Genomic DNA, 21290 nt, shown 5'->3' on the forward strand with positions numbered 1-21290 from the left:
ATACAGCAGCCCATCTCAACTTCCCAATAGCGTTGGAACAATAATCGATAATCATCGCATTGAAAAATTATCAATAATCATAATTCTCGTCTGTGACCCAATGAAGCAGTAAGTGGCAGTGAACGCCTGCGTGAGAAACATGATCTGCCTCAGCACTGCGTGAGAAAGTAAGTATTGATTTTAAACAATGTGCTTAGGCTTTTAACTTTACCACGTGGTTTCATTTTGATGAGAAGTTGCACACTGCCAAAACATGACTGGTTTTCTAACATAAAAACACAAATATTGTTGATTTGTAAAATAAAAATAAATGCTAGCTCACTGTAAAATTACTGTAGAAAACGTGGAACTTTTGACTATTAAACATTTTGACACAGGATTTTATTTTTACATTGAATGTAATTGCAAAAAGAAAACACCAAAAAAATATGGCAAACGTGCTAAACAACGTGTTGCTGCTTTATTTTAAACAGACATGAGTACTATACTGCAGCAGTGTGGAGTAGTGGATAGGGCTCTGGACTCTTGACCGGAGGGGCGTGGGTTCAATCCCAGGTGGGGGGACACTGCTGCTGTACCCTTGAGCAAGATACTTTACCTAGATTGCACCAGTAAAAACCCAACTGTATAAATGGCTAATTGTATGTAAAAATAATGTGATATCTTGTAACAACTGTAAGTCGCCCTGGATAAGGGTGTCTGCTAAGAAATAAAAAAATAATATACTGCAGCCTATGCACCGCTTGGAGGAAAATATGCAAGTGCTCAGCACCCTGTTACCATGGAGTTGCTGTTGTAAAAAAGTATAGTTGCATAAACAGAAGAGAGTTAACTTCTAATAGAAGGATAGGCAGTTTATTTTATTAAACCGTCTGCATACAAGTAATTAATTTACAGTAGTAATCGACAATTATTTTATTCTTTTCTCTCAATTTGGCATATCCAATTATTTTTAGGCTCACCGCTACCACCCCTGCGCTGACTCGGGAGGGGCGAAGATGAACCCACGCTGTCCTCCGAAGCGTGTGCCGTCAGCCGCCCGCTTCTTTACACGCTGCAGACTCACCGTGCAGCCGCCTCAGAGCTGCAGCGTCGGAGGACAACGCAGCTCTGGGCAGCTTACAGGCAAGCCCGCAGGCGCCCGGCCTGACCACAAGGGGGCGCTGGAGCGCGGTGAGCCGAGGACACCCTGGCCGACCTAAACCCTCCCCCCACCTCCCCCTGCAAATCTGATTGGCTTAGCTATCTGCAAAAGGCGTGGCTAAGGTTGTTGTTCCGAACGACTCCTCCTTTTTGAAACTGCCAGTGACGGGTAAAAGGGACAGACATACAGAGAGACAATACAAAAATATTTTAATAAAAACTCATTCATACCCATCACGTTTTGATTATTGATAGCAGAGCAAGCAAACGATTTGTGGGACAAACAACAATGATTTATGTATGAAAAACTAACAATAAAAAAAATACAGTTGCTACCTATGCAATGTAAGATTTTCATTGCTGTAGGTATGTTAGGTAAATTCCAAATTTAATGAAAGTGTTTTTATTTATGTGTGTGTTTGTGTTAAAGTGACATGCTAGACCAGATTGTACCAGTAATACAACCAGCTATGTTTAAAATCTGCAATACCTTAACTCTGTTTATTCAAATGGAATCACAATTTATTTTCACAATGTTGTGCGTTTATTTTATTACATACACATCTATGTAAATGTAATACTAAGAGCACTATATTTTCTGTGTATTTATTATTTATTTCTTAGCAGACACCCTTATCCAGGGCCACTTACAATTTTTTGCATACAATTACATTATTTTTTACACATTATTTTTACATACAATTACCCATTTATACAGTTGGGTTTTTACTGGAGCAATCTAGGTAAAGTACCTTGCTCAAGGGTACAGCAGCAGTGTCGCCCACCTGGGATTGAACCCACGACCCTCCGGTCAAGAGTCCAGAGCCCTAACCACTACTCCACACTGCTGCCCAATAAATGTATTGATTAATGATATGCTTCATTGTGAGAGTCAGTGGGAGCCTTTGCCTTGGAGGCAGGTGTGTGAGTATCAGTGAAAAGTAATAAGGTCGTTTTTGTCTAAGCTATTTTACTAGAGCACAGAACACCTGTTACTGTAGTGAAGTTATTTTCTACAGTTTCTGCTTTTTGTCGTTTACAGATGGAGGAGCGTTGGCTGAGAGCAGAATGTCTAAATTAAGAAAAGAAAAGCATGCAAGAATAGTACGTGAACTCCTTATATTGAAAGACGAAAGTAAGGAGGCATTCATTCCTCAGACTGCTCCACGCCTCGTCCGGGCGCTGGTACTGTCCCGCCTTGATTACTGCAACTCTATCCGTCCGCTGCAGCTCATCCAAAACTCTGCTGCCTGCCTTGTCTTCTCCCTTCCTTGTTTCTCTTGAGCTACACCTCTGCTCCGCTCCCTCCACTGGCTCCCTATCGCCGCTCGCATCCAATTCAAAACTCCTGTGCTCGCCTAGCGCTGTCTCGACCTTTCTGCTCCCTCCTATCTCCAGACTATCATTTCTCCCACACCCCCTCTCTGTACCTGCACTGAACTGCTCCATACCTTACTGTATTCTACTACTGCTCTTAATTATAACTATTTCCTGTATCTTGTACTTAATTTTACTCATTTATTATTATTATTATTATTATTATTATTATTATTATTATTATTATTATTATTATTATTATTTATTAGCAGACACCCTTATCCAGGGTGACCTACAGTTGTTACAAAATATCATAGTACAAAGTATCACATTATAAAATATCACATTACAGAATATCATATTACAGATAACCGCAGTTATAAAGTACAATAAAATCAGTAGCAAATAAGGTCAAATTCAAATAAGAGCAAAATAAAGAAAACAGCAAATAATTATATTTAAGAGCGAGTTCGACTTAGAGCAGCTAAACTTACAGTAAAAATATTTGCTTATATGAGTAAAGTCCATTAAGAGCAGCAGTGTGGAGTAGTGGTCAGGGCTCTGGACTCTTGACCGGAGGGTTGTGGGTTCAATCCCCAGTGGGGGACACTGCTGTTGTACCCTTGAGCAAGGTACTTTACCTAGATTGCTCCAGTAAAAACCCAACTGTATAAATGGGTAATTGTATGTAAATTAATGTGATATCTGTATAATGTGAAATTATGTATAATGTGATATCTTGTAACAATTGTAAGTCGCCCTGGATAAGGGCGTCTGCTAAGAAATAAATAATAATAATAATAATAAGAGCACGTAGTAAGAACGATAAGTGAATGAGAATGATTTCAAATAAGAGCAATTACAAAAAAATATGTTAATACAGTTACCTATAAGAGTAAAATCAAATACAAGATACAGGAAGTAGCTGATGCAAGTACTGGTACAATTGGGTGCCATATAGTCCAGTATAGTGGAGAGTTGTGAGGTTTACAGGTGCTGTCTGAAGAGGTGAGTCTTAAGAAGGCACCGGAATGTGGTCAGGGACTGGGCGGTCCTGACATCTGTAGGAAGGTCATTCCACCACTGAGGGGCGAGGGTGGAGAAGGAGCAGGCTCTGGAGGCAGGGGAGCGGAGGGGGTGAGAGGGGGTCTAGTTTTCTACTGATTTTACTGTACTTTATAACTGCTCTTATCTGTAATGTGGTATTCCGTAATGTGATTCTGTAATGTGATTCTATAATGTGATTCTGTAATGTGGTATTCTGTAATGTGATATTCTGTAATGTGATACTTTGTATTGTAATAATTTGTATTGTGATATTTTGTAACAACTGTAAGTCGCCCTGGATAAGGGCGACTGCTAAGAAATAAATAATAATAATTCATGCAAGAATATTTGTGTAATTTGTTCATTCACAACAGTGGGTTAAAAAGAGTGTACTGAAAAAAGAGGAATTGACATAGATGACACATGGAATAAGGCAGCCAGACAGACAAAGCACTTTACAAGATACGAGACTAGGATGTGTGAACTATGCATCAGCTAAGTTTCCCACTTCGAGCAATGAGTCAAGAATTGTTTTTTTAAAAAATAAAAATGACTTGATTGCTGTAAAACACAGGATTACGACAATGATGAAAAAGTGCACAATTTCAGCACAAACTGCTGTACGGACACAACACATCCTGATATTGACACCAACAGCGAGAATTTATTTCAAATGTTCTTATTTTGTGAAATGACAATGATGTAATGATAACTCATACCCAAATATATTATCAAACAATTTAAATAATTACTGCATTCTGGATGTATAGATCTTAATATTTAGCAAATACATTACATACATGCCAACAGTTCCTGTATGGTTGGGACAGTCCCGAATTGTGTTGGTTTTGTGTATATAACTTCCAAAACACATCCATTCATTTGTAATAATATCCATATTTTAATAATAAAGATACACTTGATCAAGTGTTACACAGTGCCTGTTGATACAAAGTAGAGAATGACCCATAGCTCAACTTTAAATGGCTGGCCTCTTTTTATAATTTGGCATTTTTTACACATTGAAAATGTGTTTTTTATTTCAGATATATCACACCAGCTCATTAATTCTCCAGACTGGCAGAAAATACTGGTCTGTTTGGTATCCCACCTAGTTCAATTAAGATTTAAATGTTTTTTTTTTTTCTACGAATTGTAAGAAAGTAGTCTATATTGGTAAACCTTGACCAGTCTCATTAGGAGACTTCAATGGCTATCCTTCTGGTAAAGTGAAATCTTCTATAGAGTAAACTGTATCTAGTAAATGAAACAAACTGATAGTCCAACTGAGACTTCAGCAAACCATATTGAGGGTTAGGATAATAATTTGTGAGCTTTGATCTCAATATAGAGCAGCAAATTAAGTTTTCATGTTTGATTAAACTGTTTGCCTGCAAGTATATTTTTAGACACAGTATGCTCCAACAGGGCGATATCATTATATTTATTTGTCAAACGCTGCACTTTGTGGGTTTAATACTTTTAAGCAAAGAACAAAACAAACTCTAACCACCTGGGAGCGCTACTAAACTATATAGAGTCTCATTCCAACTGTCAGTTGGATAATTACTTTACTGACAACATCCAAACATTCACAATAATAAAGTTACAAAACACAGATTCAAGTTCACTGATTCAGTAATACAGTCTCTTTGTCAGGACTCGCCTCTAAACAGGTCCTCACCCTCGCACAGCCACACAGGCTTGTTTACTCAGGACTTTTATACTGACCTTCTCACAGTAAATTACACACAGCTGTCTCAGGTTAGCTGATCACTTAAACCAGGGGTTTTCAAACGGGGGGACGCGTACCCCTGGGGGTACTTCTAAGGGTCATAGAGAGTATGCAGGATGACTCGCAAATGCAAAAATGAAAGCAAGAGAAAATAATGATCTTGAATTGTTTTTTAAACAGAATTATATAGTATCTCTAAAACCACTGTGCATCAATATTTCATTTTTATTTAGCAGTTCAAAGGTTACAGCCTGACTTATTTCAAATGTATCATCCACCTCTACACATGCGTGATTTCCATTGGGCGGCATTTAGTGACAGTAGCAGCGGCTAGTTGAATTTTGTTTTCGGAGCACATACAGATCAACAATTGATACATTTCTTACTTGCAGTGTGGAGTAGTGGTTAGGGGCTCTGGACTCTTGACCGGAGAGTCGTGGGTTCAATCCCAGGTGGGGGACACTGCTGCTGTACCCTTGAGCAAGGTACTTTACCTAGATTGCTCCAGTAAAAACCCAACTGTATAAATGGGTAATTGTATGTAAAAATAATGTGTAAAAAAATTATGTAATTGTATGTAAAAAATAATGTGATATCTTGTAACAATTGTACGTCGCCCTGGATAAGGGCGTCTGCTAAGAAATAAATAATAATAATAATTGAAAAGTGGAAGAAAACAGAAAGTGCAAAGTTATAGAGAGTCCTTTTGGATGGATCATTTTTATGTTGTCTTTAACAAGTTTGTTAGTGTTAGTTATTATAGTTTTATCTTATTGATGTTGTAAACATTTTAAATGAAATTATGCTGAGATGGGAAGTAAATGGTAACGTGAAACGTTGACAGTGCAGACTGTATTGGATTATTTATAATAACTTTGCATTATACAAAGCGAATACGTGTTTCTGACGAGATTCCCAAATACTGTCTAAATAAAAGTTTAGAATTACTGTTTGATGTTCTGTCCTTAACTAGAAGTTTGTCAGTCCCAAACTGTTGTGACATAAATTATATACTGAGCATCAAAAGAAACTTATCACTTATGTTTGGATAAAATTCACTAGATGTGATCGAAAAATGACAAACTGTTTTAGAGCAGGTGCAGTGACTTTTTATTGTGCTGATTAACAATTGACATCACGAAGATGCTGCAGAATGATCTGTGGATCTCGGGCAGGTGTTGTGACTCTTGGTCTCCCAGTTCGTGGCTCTGTCATTGACAGACTGTGTCTGGTTATACCATCTCGCCAGGTTTGAAATCGCTGGCTGTGAGCACCCAAGATGGCGAGCCACAGCACGCTGCCCTAGTCCAGCCTCCAACATGCTGCTCTCTTGACAGACGTGTCATATTGTTTTTTTTCTGTGATTTTCTTTATTGCTTTTATTCAAGCTTGCAATTCAACAGCTGAAATCACTCCATATCCAGTGTCCAATCAACTGCCTCACTAAGTAGGTGATTAAGTGCATCTGCTTCATTGATTGAGTAGAAGTATTGAGGATGAATGATTGAGTGATTAAAAAGAAACCAAAAGCATTTCGTCAACGTCCATCATTTATATACCTTATTTTTTTCGAAAATAAATGTGTTATAATAGTCATATGTTTCTTTTGATGCTCGATATATATTAAATTAATTGGGGGTGGGGGGGGTGGGTATATTGTGTTAATCAGATTATTCTGCCTTTAGTTCTGTTGCAGCTGTGGTACCATTAAGTAGAGTGACAATTGTAAAGGGGTGCTTGAGCTGAAACTTCCAGACAAAACCACTGACTTAAACTGTCAGCTCTTTACCTCTTTGTTGAGGCATTCTGGGATGTGAAGTCTTTCCACAGACTTTTAAATGGTAGGACTATTTTTCTTCCTACCATTTTATCACAGCATTTAAGCCATGGGGTACAGACTCTGGGATATGCATGGCCAATATACTTCTCCATTATAACATTTCCTTATACTTTTATCACAATGGCTATACGCCACCTAATGGATTAGGTTTCATAATGGTATTTTAAAAAAGACTAATTGGAATTTCAATGGGGCGGCGCGGTGGCTAGCGCTGCTGCCTCACAGCTCCAGGGTCCTGGGTTCAATTCTGTCCTCAGGGGTCTGTCTGTGTGGAGTTTGCATGTTCTCCCCGTGTTCGCGTGGGTTTTCTCCAGGAACTCTGGTTTCCTCCCACAGTCCAAAGACACGCTGGCTAGGTGGATTGGCCTCTCTAAATTGCTCCTTAGTTGCCCTGTGATGGACTGGCGTCCCATCCAGGGTGTAGTCCTGCCTTACTCCCTGTGTCTGCCGGGTTAGGCTCTGGCTCACCGCGACCCTCTATAGGATTAAGCGGTTACAGATGATGGATGGATGGATGGATGGATGGAATTTTAAGTGTATACCCTGAAAATTGGTTTAGCCATGGATATTGTAAAATATTTTTTTCTAGTGAAAAGTATAAGCGTCAGTTAGGCCTATATTGAAAATGCGTTTCAAATTCCAGTCTAACAGAATAGTAATTGAGGGGTTTAGTTTGATACAATCTCTGAGTTGTGATACATATTTTATTTAAAAACACCAAAATATAAAACATGGAAATGTGGGTGGGAGGAAATGTTCTTTTATTTTTTTAAATTTCAAAAATGGTTTTTAGCTTCAATTTGAGGCATTGATCACCCCTCTACCACAGATACTTTAGAAGCAATGTTGGATCCAGCCTCATACCAGCTCAGGGTAATGTAACTGGGACCCCTATATCCATTTAAAAATAGATGAATACAATAAAAAACACCTCCTCTAAATTGTTCCACCGGAATGACCCAATGACATCTCCCAGTAGAATTCTGACAAGGGGCTGGCTTTGTAGAGGAACCTGGCTGGTAAGTAATAGCTATAATTTTGTGCAATTTTCTTTCACACAGATCCCAAAGAGAGCCATGCAATGCCTAAATCTGAAGCACAGGAGGGTCCAAGGATAGAAGCAGTTTACACACTACAGGAGTCCTTTGACCAGGAGTGGTGTTCAAGTCTAAAGCAGGTTACAGAGCTGACATGTGTTAAAGATGAAGAGGTCCCTCGACTGGAATGTGTTCCTATTAAAGAGGAATTCTTAGAACAGGAATGTGTCCCCATCGCAGAGGAAGTTCCTACTGAAAATAATGTCTGTACACTTGAGGAGAACAACCAGCTGGGATCCAGCCTGTGTGATGATTGTCCACCTGAATGTGAACTGGGATTTAGAGGTAATTATACAAAACAAGAAACATTGAGCTGACTATTAATCTTGCAAAAACTGGTAACTAAACTCCTGAAGTGTTAGATGTAAGCTAGGGAGGCTGCCCAACAACTTGCAACATAACTATCCTTGCTGCTGTGACCCTGCTAGATGTGCACCCACTATCTTGCCTGTTTCGAATGCTTTTAGATCTTTGCCTTTCCCTGTTTCTGGTAGACTGTTTGCAGTTGTGCTGCTCCCACAGCTTTATAGTGGTGCTGGGATCACATGTCTCATCACTGGGTGATGCCAAATCCAGTCGGGTCGCTAAGTGTCACCAGAAGAAACATTTCAATACAGTATTTGCATATAAATCAGTAACTGATAAAGTGAGTGATATTAACCGGAGTGTGTTAATAATCAAAGTGATAGTCTCAAGTATTTGTCCTCATTGACACCCATTATATTCCGCATGGCAAATTTCAATGTGATGGTAATAAAAGGAGGCTGATATTAAGAACATAAGAAAGTTTACAAACGAGAGGAGGCCATTCGGCCCATCTTGCTCGTTTGGTTGTTAGTTGCTTATTGATCCCAGAATCTCATCAAGCAGCTTCTTGAAGGATCCCAGGGTGTCAGCTTCAACAACATTACTGGGGAGTTGGTTCCAGACCCTCACTATTCTCTGTGTAAAAAAGTGCCTCCTATTTTCTGTTCTGAATGCCCCTTTATATAATCTCCATTTGTGACCCCTGGTTTCTTTTTTCAGGTTGAAAAAATCCCTTGGGTCGACATTGTCAATACCTTTTAGAATTTTGAGTGCTTGAATCAGATCACCGCGTAGTCTTCTTTGTTCAAGACTGAATAGATTCTTTAAGCCTGTCTGCATACGACATGCCTTTTAAACCTGGAATAATTCTGGTCACTCTTTCTAGAGTGGCAATATCCTTTTTGTAACGAGGTGACCAGAACTGAACACAATGTTCTAGATGAGGTCTTACTAATGCATTGTAAAGTTTTAACATTACTTCCCTTGATTTAAATTCAACACTTCTCACAATATATCCGAGCATCTTGTTGGCCTTTTTTATAGCTTCCCCACATTGTCTAGATGAAGACATTTCTGAGTCAACATAAACTCCTAGGTCCTTTTCATAGATTCCTTCTTCAATTTCACTATCTCCCATATGATATTTATAATGCACATTTTTGTTGCCCGCATGCAATACTTTACTCTTTTCTCTATTAAATGTCATTTGCCATGTGTCTGCCCAGTTGTGAATGCTGTCTAGATCATTTTGAATGACCTTTGCTGCTGCAACAGTGTTTGCCACTCCTATTTTTGTGTCATCTGCAAATTTAACAGGTTTGCTTACTATACCAGAATCTAAATCATTAATGTAGATTAGGAATAGCAAAGGACCTAATACTGATCCCTGTGGTACACCACTGGTTACCTCGCTCCATTTTGAGGTTTCTCCTCTAATCAGTACTTTCTGTTTTCTACATGTTAACCACTCCCTAATCTATGTGCATGCATTTCCTTGAATCCCTACTGCGTTCAGTTTGAGAATTAATCTTTTATGCGGGACTTTGTCAAAAGCTTTCTGGAAATCTAAATAGACCATGTCGTATGCTTTGCAGTTATCCATTTTCAATGTTGCATCCTCAAAAAAGTCAAGTAGGTTAGTTAGACACGATCTCCCTTTCCTAAAACCATGCTGACTGTCTCCCAGGATATTGTTACCATATAGGTAATTTTCCATTTTGGATCTTATTATAGTTTCCATGAGTTTACATATAATAGAAGTCAGGCTTATTGGTCTGCAGTTACCTAGTTCAGTTTTGTCTCCCTTTTTGTGGATCGGTATTACGTTTGCAATTCTCCAGTCTGTCGATGTAATGGGTGCCGAGTGGCTGTAGGGTGTTGGGTGCAAGAAGCAGGCAGAAGCAGGTAGGTCCAGTTGCAAACAGTGGTACCTCTATTGATTTATTTTATGAAGTAACTGAATACCTGCAGCCTTTTATTGCATTGGCCTTCAGGTAACCCCGCCCCTCTGACTAACCCATTGTAAGAGGCAGGTCATTCTAACCCCACAGTGGTCTTAATACAACCAATAAACCAGATTATTTATTTCTTAGCAGATGCCCTTATTAACCTACTGATGTTACATATAAACCATTATTTATACACACACACACACACAAATATATACACACATTTTAAGAGTATAATTTTATTTACTTTATATTAGGCTGCTTACAACCTAATTGAGAATTTGTCTCCTCTCCTGTTCTTGGCTAATGCTGGCACCTAGGAAGTTTTTAAAAATTGACCTTAACAAGATGGCGCCCTTTACAGCACAACACACTGGCCACACTTGGGTTCGATGCAGGCGCACACACACACACACACACACACACACACACACACACACACGGTAAGTTTCCTAACTTTCAGTTGTCAAAAAAACATTATTAATATAACACAACCATAATATAAGCACTATAATCTGCAATCACTGTTTATTTTTGATAGGGATATATTTATCCAGGTAGTTAGTTAATTTGTTTTATTTTAAAACTACCGGTGCAATATTGTCTTTACGCGCCGGCATTGTCTGCATAATATCCTCAGGGAAATGTGCACCCTGAGGATACGCTGCTCCACAGCCAACAGCTTCGTTTCTCTTTTAAACTAACCTGAGGCGTTTTTTCTTTTTACAGGAAGCACCTCGCCACCCGGATCCTCGATTCAGAACACAGGTAAGAAATTACACTTTGGTTATTACTTAATGTCAGAAAAATAAACGATGTCCGTGCCATTTTAACAAGGAAAGGAATGCAGATCCTTCACACACCCCGCTCGTTAAACTTTCTCAGGTTCTTAATTATCACGAGAAAGGAAGTCGGCTGTCACATTCTGTGACTAATTTGAATTTTAGGTGTATACCCTGAAAATGCATCATTGGTTTAGCCATGGAAATTTTAAAATATATATATTTTTTAATGAAAAGTATAAGCGTCAGTTAGGCCTATATTGAAACTGCGTTTCAAATTCCAGTCTAACAGATTAATAATTGAGGGGTTTAGTTTGATACAATCCCTGATTCAAGGCAAATAACACAATAAATATTTTTGTAATAAATATTTTATTTGATAACACAAAAATATAAAACATGGTAATGTGGCTGGAGTGAGATTTTACTTTTTGTATTTCAAAAATGTATTCCAGCATCAATTTGAGGCATTGATCACCTCTCTACCACAGATACTTTAGAAGCAATGTTGGATCCAGCCTCATACCCATCTCAGGGTAATGTAACTGGGACCCCTATATCCATTTAAAAATAAATAAATAAAAAAACACCTCATCTAAATTGTTCCACTGGAATGATCCAGTGACATCGCTCAGTAGAATTCTGACAAGGGTCTGGCTTTGTAGAGGAACCTGGCTAATAAGTAAGAGTTATAATGTTGTACAATTTTCTTCCATACAGATCCCAAAGAGAGCCATGCTGTCCCTGAATCTGAAGCACAGGAGGGGCCAAGGATAAAAGCAGTTTACACACTACAGGAGTCATTTAACCAGGAGTGGTGTTCAAGTCTAAAGCAGGTTACAGAGCTGACATGTGTTAAAGATGAAGAGGTCCCTCAACTGGAATGTGTTCCTATTAAAAAGGAATTCATAGAACAGGAATGTGTCCCCATCGCAGAGGAAGTTCCTACTGAAAATAATGTCTGTACACTTGAGGAGAACAACCAGCTGGGATCCAGCCTATGTGATGATTGTCCACCTGAATGTGAACTGGGATTTAGAGGTAATTATACAAAACAAGAAACATTGAGCTGCCATTAATCTTGCAGAAACTGGTTACTAAACTCCTGAAGTGTTAGATGTAAGCTAGGGAGGCTGCCCAACCACTTGCAATATAACTATCCTTGCTGCTGTGACCCTGCTAGATGTGCACCCACTATCATGCCTGTTCTGAATGCAGTTAGATCTTTGCCTTTCCCTGTTTCTGGTAGACTGTTTGCAGTTGTGCTGCTCCCACAGCTTTATAGTGGTGCTGGGATCACATGTCTCATCACTGGGTGATGCCAAATCCAGTCAGGTTGCTAAGTGTCACCAGAAGAAACATTTCAACACAGCACTTGCATATAAATCAGTGACTGGTAGATGTGAGTGATATTAACCGGAGTGTGTTAATAATCAAAGTGATATTCTCAGCATTTGTCTTTATTGACACCCATTATATTCCGCATGGCACATGTCAATGTGATGGGAATAAAAGGAGGCTGGGATGATCAAGGTGCCGTTGCCTGTAGGGTGTTGGGCGCAAGAAGCAGGCAGAAGCCGGCAGGTCCAGTTGCAACTGGTGGTATTTCTATTGATTTATTTTATGAAATAACTGAATACCTTGCATTGGCCTTCAGGTTACCCCACCCCTCTGACTAACCCATTGTAAGAGGCAGGTCATTATAACCCAACCCTGAGGATACGCTGCTCCACAGCCAACAGCTTCGTTTCTCTTTTAAACTAACCTGAGGCGTTTTTTCTTTTTACAGGAAGCACCTCGCCACCCGGATCCTCGATTCAGAACACAGGTAAGAAATGACACTTTGGTTATGATTTACAATAAAACGATGTCTGTGCCGTTTTTAACAAGGGAAGGAATGCAGATCCTTCACACGCACCCCCCTCCTGAAACTTTCTTGGGTTTTTCATGAAGAAGAGAAAGAAAGTCGGCCGTCACATTCTGTGCTCCAGCTCTGTATTTGATGGTAAGGCTAGATACCAACGCGTAATACATGCATTGGTGTCCTTCATCCTATCAAGCCATTGCAATGCTCGGTGATCCGACTCAAAGACAAAGTCACGTCCAAGAAGATAATATCTCAGTGTCCAAGGCCCACTTAACAGCTAGACATTATTTTTCAACAGTCGAATATCTTGTGTGGTCTACCTAATGTAGACCACAGGACGCCGATCATCTGGCGTCCCTTCCAACAACACATCTCCCAGTCCAACCTGCACAACAAAGTCCGGGCTCTGAAGCACTGGCCCATTACAAAGAGCCTCTTTCAGGTCCTTAAAAGCTGCATCACAGGTGTGGAAGAATAAACACTTCAGTCTAAATTTAGATCCAAAGTTCTTCAGTGCACTTTATTAACATTCCAGCAATTGCAGGGAGAGACAATCAGAAGGCAACCGAATATAAGTTCTTCAACCCATGAGTTCTCTGCTCGCAGGCAGAAACAAAGCGTTTATATAGCTAAACAGGCATGATTCTACATAAGGCAGTAACCAATCAAGTCTTTACAAGTATTCTACTTGTAACAATCACATGTTAATAAGCTTTTTATAGTAATCTTGTATTTCTATCAACAGTGGCTAGTACTTTGCATTATGTAAAAAAAGTGAAGATGCAAGCAAAATGTTTATCTAGTTTCTTAGCAACTTGCAGTTACAGATAGTGACAGCTAGAACATTCTGAAGAAATAAAAGACCTATTGTACTCATTCCCCAACTTTATATCATGTATACAATTTTTTTAGACACAAGTCTATGTCTAACATTGTTCACTTCCACACAGTCTTCAGTCCATTTGACTTTATTAGTCCCTGCTTTGCGAGTCAAAGCTGTCAACTCCGCTGCAAGGGTGGAAAACCCAGGAATAAATCTCCTATACCACCCGACTAACCCCAAGAAAGAACGTCGTCAGGGGGTGGACATTACAGGATACTATCCAGATGACAGTGAACTTGACTTTTAGCCAAGGCACATTTCTTGGGATTGATGGTCAACCCAGCATGGTGAATTTTTTTAAACAGTGATCGCAGATGTTGTAGGTGATCCTGCCACGTACGACTGTAAATGACGATGTCATCGAGATATGCAGCTGCGTACCCCTCAGTACCTTGGAGAACTTGGTCCGTTAGCCGCTGGAACGTTGCTGGCGCGCCATGGAGTCCGAAAGGCGTTACTGTAAACTGAAAATGCCCAAAGGAGGGTATGAAACCCTGTGTATTCTCTTGATTCCAGGGTTAAGGGAACTTGCCAGTATCCCTTACTTTAATCAAGAGTGGATAGAATCTTGGTTTTCCAGAATCTCTCAATCATTGAATCTATACGGGGCATAGGATATGGTCAAACTTGGAAATTCCATTGAACTTTTTAAAATCAATGTAGAATCTCATGTTCCCATCCTTTTTAGGCACTAAGACAATGGGGCTACTCCATTCGCTGATGGAGCTGTAGGGACTATTGTAGGCAGTTAATATTCTTAAAACAATAACCGCTCTCTATTATAATGTATAAACCTGTTTCCAATATCGCTCTCTGAACACGATGGCGGATTTACACGTTACAACAAGCCAAAAATAGACCACATTCCAGACTGTTCAAAGTTCATAAATTGTGTTTGTTCGACATGAATGAATGACTCAATACTGGTTCTTAGAAATGTGGTATTTATTATTATTATTTATTTCTTAGCAGACGCCCTTATCCAGGGCGACTTACAATTGTTACAAGATATCACATTATTTTTACATACAATTCCCCATTTATACAGTTGGGTTTTTACTGGAGCAACCTAGGTAAAGTTCCTTGCTCAAGGGTACAGCAGCAGTGTCCCCCCACCTGGGATTGAACCCACGACTCTCCGGTCAGGAGTCCCGAGCCCTAACCACTACTCCACACTACAGCCCTAAGCATGCAGCAAAATAAGTTTGAAAATCACACAAAACAGTTACACAATATCACATTAAAAGCATTACAATGAGAACTAAGGTTTTAAACAGCAATTTTCTCTTCCCACCCCTCTCTCAACAGATCGAGGATGCCGCGAGGCTGTCGGCCGTACAAGAGCTCGAAGGGGGAGAACCCTGTCGAACTCTGCGGCACCTCTCTCACTGCAAAAAGGAGGTAGGGGAGAAGCGATGCCCAATGTTTTTGCTCTTGCGTTACAAAACGTCTCAGCATCTGCTTCAAGGTCTGATTAAATCGCTCCACCAAACCGTCTGTCAGATCCGAGGTGCCCCGCAAAAGGGATATCAGGCACCAGCCTCGTGACCTCGAGCAGACAAGACGGGGGAACCATCAGTTGTGTTACAGGCTGTCCTGTGCCTGTCGCAAGGTTTACCCTATATAATAATAGAATAATAGCCCCTTGATGATGAAGTGCGGATATACTAGCGCCCCACATCTCCAAGCACGGGTACGTGGAGCCATTTTCAAAGCCCCTAGAACTAAAATCACACACATCAACTCTCGCCAGCCAGGTAAGTGCTAAAATAAACCTAACATTACATTATATCTGAACGGATTCCTTTTTCAGATGCCATGATTTGTCACCTTAAACCCTGTTAGCGTTCACTTATTTTCTCTCTTATTTGTTATTTATTTGCAGGTACGCACTCCCTCCCGGATCAGACCCAGGCAAGCATCCCCGCTGGTAAGTACATTAGCATTTTTCTACGTTTCCTTTACGGCATTGGCTAAGGACAGCAAGTTCCTTAATTAAATTGTTTCTGTTGCTCTGGGGTTTTGAGACTGGTGAGAAATACGAAGTAGCTTCCCCACTTTGCTGTGACGTATTAGACAGGAAGTTAGTTCCATGATCAGTATCTCCTTGGGGATCCCTACTCTCTAATCTGCACTAGTTCCTTGGCTATCGCAGCTGCACTAGTGGACCTCAATGGAACTGCCTCCGGGTATCGCGTTGCATAATCCACCACCACTAATATATGCGTATACCTGGAATCAGAAGGTAGCAAAGGGCCCACTATGTCCATTGCAATGTATTTCAAAGGGAGTGGAAAATAATGGGCAGTGGGACCAAAGGGATGGGGCGACAGTCTGGGCATGTGGCTACATATTTCGACACTTCATTATGAAGCCTTACCCAAGAAAATTGAGCCAATATACGTTCCCTTGTTTTGTCAGCTCCTAGGTGCCCCTGCAAAAGGGATATCAGGCACCAGCCTCATGACCTTGAGCTGACAAGACGGGGGAACCATCAGTTGTGTTACAGGCTGTCTTGTGCCCGTGGCAAGGTTTACCCGATATAATAATTGCCCATTGATGATGAAGTGCGAATATACTTGCGCCCCAGCGCCTTCAACATCCTTACCTTCAATAGACTGGACCTGTTCCCGAGCGTGCACCAGTGTGGGGTCGTTGCTTTGGCCCCACACTAGGTCCGCGCTTGAGGCCCTCATGTCTGGTATATTGAGAGGGACTGGAGTAGCCTCTGCCCTGGATGGCCCAGTAACCTCGCCCTCTCGGTCCGACTGCGTACCAACTCCCTTTGATTGGTGTTTGTTACCATCAGAGCATTCTCCCACCAGACCCCAGCCTCGTCTCATTGGTGCTCCCTCCCACTTGTCAGTCCATCTCACTTTCTTTGTTTTTCTCGGGCGAAAAGTGGGGGAAAACATTTCAGTTATAAAGGGGAAAATCTCACCATTTCGATTCATCTCTCTCTTTTTCTTTTTCTGCCATGTTTAGTGTGGCTGGGGCTGCCATTAATTCAGCAATTGCTTATAGTTTGGCCAGTCCCCTGCACCTGGTGGTAGTTGTAAATTAGAGCCAGGTGCAGGGTATTTAAGAGAGGCAGTCAGTCTGCTCGGGGCTGCTGAGTAGAAGGAGACAGGTGGTGTGTTCTGTGTCCGAGCAGTCGGAAAAGTAGGTGGTGTGGTACAACGGTGCAGTTCCTCTTGTTTATGCCAGGTAAACGGCTTAGCCGTCCTGCAAGCTAGTCAGGGATCTGCATACTGTTTAGTCAGCGCTCCGAAGGAGCTAGGTGTTTGTTTTGTTTATTTTGTTTTGTGTTTATTAAAAATCGTCAGCGCTGGAAAACTTCATTTTTGTGTCCTGGGTCTGTTTTTAAAGGGGCAACGAACTGTGAGTGAGTTGCAGTCTGTTACAATACATACATACACACATTTAAGAGGATACGCTGCTCCATAGCCAACACCTACATTTTTTTTTTTTTTTTTTTAAATAACCTGATGCATTTTTTCTTTTTACAGGAAGAACCTCGCCACCCGGATCCTCGATTCAGAACACAGGTAAGAAATGACACTTTGGTTATGATTTACATTGTCAAAAAATAAATAAACGTTATCTGTGCCATTTAAACAAGGGAAGGAGTGTGGATCCTTCACAAGGAGGTTTGACTGTATTCTCATCAGGGTTCACTCTAGGAGTTGGTCATGGTTATGAGGGGAAGCCCTGCAGAAGAGTGAATGTGTAAGAATGCTGTACAATAACTTTGGTCTCATCTTTTTTTTTTTCTCTAGCTGCTAAAGGGAATCAGACAGGAAGGCCTCCATTTTTCTGTGCTGATTGTGGGAAGAGATGCACGTGTTTAGCAAAGCTTAAAATCCACCAGCGCATGCACACAGGAGAGAAACCTCATCCCTGCTCTGAGTGTGGGAAGAGATTCACAGAGTTAGGAAATCTTAAAGTCCACCAGCGCATTCACACAGGAGAGAAACCTTATCAGTGCACAGAGTGCGGGAGGCGTTTCACAAAGTTAGGAAATCTTCAATCACACCTGCGCATTCACACAGGAGAGAAACCTTATCAATGCACAGAGTGTGGGAGGAGTTTCACAATGTTACAAAATCTTAAAAGACATCAGCGCTTTCACACAGGAGAGAAACCTTATCACTGCACTGAGTGTGGGAGGAGTTCCAGTAATTTATCAGACTTTAAAAAACACATGCGCATTCACACAGGAGAGAAGCCTTATCGCTGTGCTGAATGTGGAAAGAGTTACACATATTTAAATTCCTTGAAAACCCACCAGCAGACTCACAAAAAGAGAAATCTTCTCAATGTAGTGAATGTATGAGGAGTTTTAGTCACTTCTTAAACCTTAAAAGACACCATAAAACTCACATGTGACCTGGAGAAATGTTCGTTCTGTCAGGTTGTTCACTATAATAGGGTTTGGCAATTTGCTGTATCAGAATAATAAAGAAATGCCAAAATTGAATTGAACATCTTTATATAGTATAAGTTCTTTCAAGACAACTTGACATTGATCAACATTAAAACTGTATATTTAAAAGAAAACAGTAAAGAAATGAAAAAAGTACACTTCCATGCTGAATACAGTAATTCCGTGACCTTTCTCTTGACAAGCATATCCAGCATAGTTTGCTTCATATTGTTCGTGCTTTTCTCAATGCACGCGGTTTCAGTCTTGTTACCGCCTCACGCCTGTTGCCATAGTTGCAGTTTGTATGAAGATGGCAACGGTTGCATACGTCACACATGATTCGCACTGCAATAGGTTATCTATGAATCAGCCTTATCTTCGAATTAGCCTACCAAGGTGTGGGAGGGTGCGGGTATTCACTGACACGGGAGACAGAAATGGTATTTGATAACACCACACAGGTGCTCGGTTTTATTATTTTTCTTTTGTTCTCTGGTGCACTGATTTCTTTGAGCCCATAGAGGGCGCTTGTGGTCCGTGGTCTGGCTACCAGCTATGGTATCCAGAACCAACGGAGAATACCACGGCAGGGTACTCAGGTACAGTCCGGCACTCGCAGGTGCTCACAAATTATAAAAAACGAAAAGGCAAACAGAAACAGGGAAAATAAAACACAGTAAGGAAAACTACAAAATAAATGTGCTGCACTTCGCAGCGTGAATCTCCCCAGTCGCCGCTACCCGTACGACCCGGGACTCCGTCCTACACTCTGCTGTCTCCAACTCACACACGTTACTGGGGCTGCCCAACGATCCCCCACTTTTCCCTTTCTTTCTTTAAAAGTATTTTCTTTGATTTTTTTCTTTTTCTTGTGTTAGCCTCCCGTCCCTCAGTATTCAAAACGAGACCGCTGTTCTCGCAGTTCCAGTTTAAAGGGGCGGATCTGAGGAAACAACAGAGTGTTACTTTATAGGTTAACAATCCCATTAAAGTCCGCCTCCCAGCCACTCAGAGAGGGGAAAAGCACACACACCCTCTTTCCCACCTCTCCGTGTCACCGCCATGACTGGCAGGCAGAACCCATGGGACTCTTCCTGCAGCATCGTGCATGCGTCAGACGGCCAGTCCAGGTCTCTCCCTGTTACACAAGATCTTTGTTTTCACTGAGAGAATAACACATTCACAATGTCAGAAATTGCCGATTGAGTGTAACATATATATTTGTGTGTGTGTGTGTATTAATCAAACATCTCTCTCATATATACTCATATACTTGTATTGTATTTGGTAGCAAGGACCCTGTGAACTCCAGTTCACCTCATTTTCAGGGAAAGGATGGGTGGAAGATAGTAAACCATGAGCTCACATGCCATTCATTTTGAAAAGGGAGTCACCGCTACCTTCTGAAATACATTATTCACACAAAGATAACAGCTGTCTAAACAGAGCAAATAATTAGATTTAATTGGGTCTTCTGGCATAAGAAGCAAAGCAAAAACTATAAAAAAAACGAGATAAAATCCTAGTCAAGCATCACTCGACTTACCAACTACAAGTTGTGTGGTCCATGCTCTGAGGATCTCTGAGGAAGCTGGTTGCTGTTTGGTCGTATTCAGAAGCCTTTGCCTTTGAAGACAGTTCTTGTTTTTACGTTGTATTCTTCAACTACACTTCCATATAGTGGAACATAAGAATAATTTTGAATGTATATCTCATTTATATTGATGCTTTGCTACATAAATTATATTTTAGCTTTGGAGAGTGATACATTGAATGTTTTAGGATTCAGCTTTTTGCATGGCTAGCCTAAGGGTTAAGCATATGATGACCATACCTGTATAACTGTATTGAAGTATTAATGCTATTAAACCTGTAAAGGCACTGGAAACGCCCAGACTGCCTATTGCTTGGCATTTGCTGTGGCCTGCAACCACCCAATCCATTTTTAAGCATTTAATAAACTAAAAGGAGCACTATTACTGCTCTGATTCATTAAAACTTCTAATTAAACGAGTCTGTGTGATTTCCTTGATTATTAAAAAGTTGTCTGGACATATTGTAAGGCTAGCGCACGAGCAATCCACTTGCAGGAGTTTAAAATATCTCTGTCCTCCTTAAACGTCTCCCCTGAGTTTAAGAGTGTGCTCAGAACGTGTTGGGAACTACAAATTAAAAGTGAAATGGTGCTCTTGGCTGATTAACTTCTGCTGCACCAATACAATGAACAGGTAAACTATCCGTGCTGTATAGAGAGTCGAGAGGCAGTTCTTGCTGATAACTTGATGCGACGAACTACAGTTCCTCTCAAAGTCACTTACTGCATTTAAAAGAATAATAATAACAAATTATATATATAATTATATAATCTCATGTTATAAATTATTTAAAGCGTCATACAGTTACCAATTATTACAAGTTTCCTAAATAAATAAATAAATAAATAAATAAATAAATGTTTAATGAGCAAATTATTATTCTTATGTGGAACACAAAGGAAATTACATCAAGCTGGTCCATTGTAATTGACACTATATATATATATATATATATATATATATATATATATATTAATGTAAATGATCCTATATGTACAGAATTAAGTTTAAAAGTGAACTACAATAAAATGTATATATATATATATATATATATATATATATATATATATATATATATATATATATATTTTAATTCATTAAGAGTAATGCTACCAAAGCAATGCATAACAGACATTCATCTCTGTAATTATCAACTGTAAACAATTCCTCTGGGATCAAGAGGCTACATCTACCAAATTACATGGAAGTTAATAACACAAGCAAGTGGTCCAAACTCTCAAATTCCATGTTGCAAGTCAGTTGCTGTTGTGGGGTACATGGGTCACCAATGGCGCTGGAACTC

At 40.2% G+C, this 21290-nt stretch overlaps 1 protein-coding gene across 1 annotated transcript; it reads left to right on the forward strand.

Moving 5' to 3' along the window:
• The first annotated feature begins 8148 nt into the window (after positions 1-8148).
• Positions 8149-19638, forward strand: LOC117967261 (zinc finger protein with KRAB and SCAN domains 7-like). The gene is made up of 8 exons (XM_059018288.1): positions 8149-8464; positions 11164-11202; positions 11937-12257; positions 13006-13044; positions 15275-15367; positions 15852-15896; positions 17476-17514; positions 17746-19638. Exons 1-8 carry the CDS (start codon positions 8164-8166, stop codon positions 18300-18302), a joined length of 1434 nt encoding a protein of 477 aa, XP_058874271.1. The 5' UTR covers positions 8149-8163; the 3' UTR covers positions 18303-19638.
• The last annotated feature ends 1652 nt before the right edge of the window (positions 19639-21290 follow it).

The sequence above is a fragment of the Acipenser ruthenus genome, chromosome 58, assembly GCF_902713425.1.
Source record: "Acipenser ruthenus chromosome 58, fAciRut3.2 maternal haplotype, whole genome shotgun sequence".
NCBI classification, from domain to species: domain Eukaryota; kingdom Metazoa; phylum Chordata; class Actinopteri; order Acipenseriformes; family Acipenseridae; genus Acipenser; species Acipenser ruthenus.